The sequence below is a fragment of the Nothoprocta perdicaria genome, unplaced genomic scaffold (genome assembly GCF_003342845.1).
Source record: "Nothoprocta perdicaria isolate Ctin4 unplaced genomic scaffold, notPer1 scaffold_336, whole genome shotgun sequence".
NCBI classification, from domain to species: domain Eukaryota; kingdom Metazoa; phylum Chordata; class Aves; order Tinamiformes; family Tinamidae; genus Nothoprocta; species Nothoprocta perdicaria.
In genome coordinates, this window is record NW_020455573.1 from 1 (window position 1) to 2285 (window position 2285).

At 74.3% G+C, this 2285-nt stretch overlaps 2 protein-coding genes and 1 long non-coding RNA gene across 3 annotated transcripts in view; 2 read left to right on the forward strand and 1 right to left on the reverse strand.

Moving 5' to 3' along the window:
• Positions 1 to 3: 3 nt before the first annotated feature.
• GRN (granulin precursor) lies at positions 4 to 757 on the forward strand (the record flags this gene model as incomplete). The annotated part of the gene is made up of 3 exons (XM_026043676.1): positions 4 to 174; positions 311 to 547; positions 626 to 757. Coding segments are annotated over 3 exons (540 nt in total), but the record flags the coding sequence as incomplete, so codon positions are not given.
• A 38-nt stretch (positions 758 to 795) lies between these two features.
• LOC112951093 lies at positions 796 to 1223 on the forward strand. The gene is made up of 2 exons (XR_003250135.1): positions 796 to 847; positions 926 to 1223. It is a non-coding gene; the product is annotated as an uncharacterized LOC112951093 (long non-coding RNA).
• Positions 1224 to 2098: 875 nt separating this feature from the next.
• FAM171A2 (family with sequence similarity 171 member A2) overlaps positions 2099 to 2285 on the reverse strand; it is a 4479-nt gene continuing 4292 nt past the window's right edge. The window contains exon 8 of the mRNA XM_026043692.1: positions 2099 to 2201. Coding sequence (XP_025899477.1) covers positions 2099 to 2201 — 103 coding nt within the window. The remainder of the gene's footprint in view (positions 2202 to 2285) is intronic.

Below are 2285 nucleotides of genomic sequence, written 5' to 3' on the forward strand. Positions count from 1 at the left end.
GACCCCGAGGGCGGCAGCTGCCTGCAGGGGGGCACCCGCCTGCCCTGGCACGAGAAGACGCCGGCGCTGACGCGGGTTGGGGACRTCAAGTGCAACGACGAGACGAGCTGCCCCGAGGGCAACACGTGCTGCCAGCTGAGCTCGGGMAAATGGGGCTGCTGCCCCCTGGAGCAGGTCCGGGGGGTCCTGCCAGCCGGGGGTGTTGGGGTGCAGCCTGGCTGAGTGAGGGCACAAGGCAGGGAGGTGACCGGACCCTTTGGGGACAGGCAGGGGACACCCCTCTGCCCGGCTTATCCCTGCCTGTCCCCAGGCTGTGTGCTGCTCTGACGGCATCCACTRCTGCCCCTCGGGCTTCTCCTGCGACCTGGCACACGGCACCTGCTCCCAGGGGCAGCCGGCAGCGCTGCCAGGGCCTGCAGGGCCCCGGGTGCCCGCGGTGCCCATCGGCAGCCGGGCCGTGAGGTGCAACGCGACGGCGAGCTGCGCCGACGGGCAGACCTGCTGCCGGAGCCGCAGCGGCGACTGGGCCTGCTGCCAGCTGCCCAGCGTGAGCGGGGGCAGAGCGGGCGGCGCGGCACCGCGGGGATACCCCGCGGGCGCCGCTGAGCGCTCTCTGCCCCCGCAGGCCGTGTGCTGCAGGGACCACGAGCACTGCTGCCCCTGGGGCTACACGTGCAACGTGGCGGCGCAGAGCTGCGAGAAGCAGCGGCCGCGCGCGCCCGCCCTGCCGGCCGCCCGCTCCATGCCCGCTGCCGCCCGGCCCTGCGGCGCCGCGCGCTCCTGCGGCCGCGGGCAGAAGCGCTGYGCCGGCCCCCGCGGCTCCTGCGGCTGCTGCCCCTTTGCAGAGGTGGGTGATGCCAGGGGGGTGCAGGGGGGCTCTCCCCATCCCTGTCCTCACGGCTGCCACCCGTTCTGCTCTCCACAGGGCTCCTGCTGCTCCGACGGGCGTCACTGCTGCCCCCCCGGCTCCCTCTGCGCCCTGGGCTCCTGCCGCCAGCTCCAGCCCCTGCGCTGGGACATGGCAGCRGCCGCCCCCGCCCACGGGCTGCTCTGACCACCCGGACCTGCGGGCTGCGACGGCCTCGAGCCCAGGGCGGCCGGGCCCCCGGGGCCGTCCCGTCCCCGTCCCCCTCGCGTGGGTGCCGCTGTGCCAATAAAACGTTTCCAGGGAAATGCCAGTGCCCCGCACCCTGCCCGCCGCGGAGGGGACGCCAGGGCACGGTGAGGGGCACGGCGCAAGCACGCGAGGCCACGTTGCGTTGACGGGTTTTATATATTAATACCATTCTAACGAACAAGCAGGAACGGGAGGGGCGCGGGGCTGGGGGCCCGCGTGCCCCCCGCGCCCGGCTGCATGCACAGCCCCGGCCTTCCCTTCTTCTTCCCTCGCCGCGTATAAAACGTTTAGAAACGGGGTTAAAATCCAGAGCAGGGCGAGGGCCGCGGCGGGAGCGGAGCGGGGGCCGCCCGCGGGTCCTGCTCCTAGGCCAGCTTGGAGGCGCCGCTGGCGCGGGGGGCAGTGCCAGCCCCCCCGGCCCTGCAGGGACAGAAGCAGGGACGGGCCTCAGTGCCCCACTGTGGGTGACACAAGTGGCCATGGGGGGGCATGCAGTGATCACCCACCATGGGGGCCCCAAACGCCACCCTCCGTCCACCCGCGTGCACATCCATCAGGGTCACGGCAACGCAGACATGACAGCAAAGGGAGTGGGCGCAGGGTGGCCCCGGCCCGGTGCCCTGCGGCACCCCGGGCAGGAAGGCACTTGGGGGACAGGGCAGCAGGCGCCCGTGCAGCAGGGCCTGGGGCTGGGGACACCCGGCAGGTCCCCGGGCCACTACTGGGGAGGGGATACTGGTCTCGACCCCCAGCAAGGGGGCAGTGCCTAGAGCCTGGGCACGGCCGGGGTCGTTGGGCGCCAGGGGCCATGGGGCCGGGCAGGAGGAGGGCTCCGGGTGGCCTCCCCCACCATGTCCTCACCGCCACCCGCGGGCCCTGCGCACCCTGCGTGGGCAGCACCCCCAGCAGAGGGMCCGGCCGCCGCGGGGCGGGGGCAGCGCAGGGGACGGGCGCGGCAGGGGCACGGGGACGGGGCGCCGCTTACTTCACGTTGAAGACCATGAGCGGCCGCTCCTCCCGCTTCTGCCAGGGGCTTTTGCGGTCGCCGGGCTCGTCGCCGGGCTCGGTCATGTCGTCCTCGGGGCTGGTCATGGAGTCCCGGCGGGGCTCGCTGGCGCTGCTGCGGGAGCTGTCGCCGCGCGGGCGCCCGCGCCGCGGCCCCGCGCCC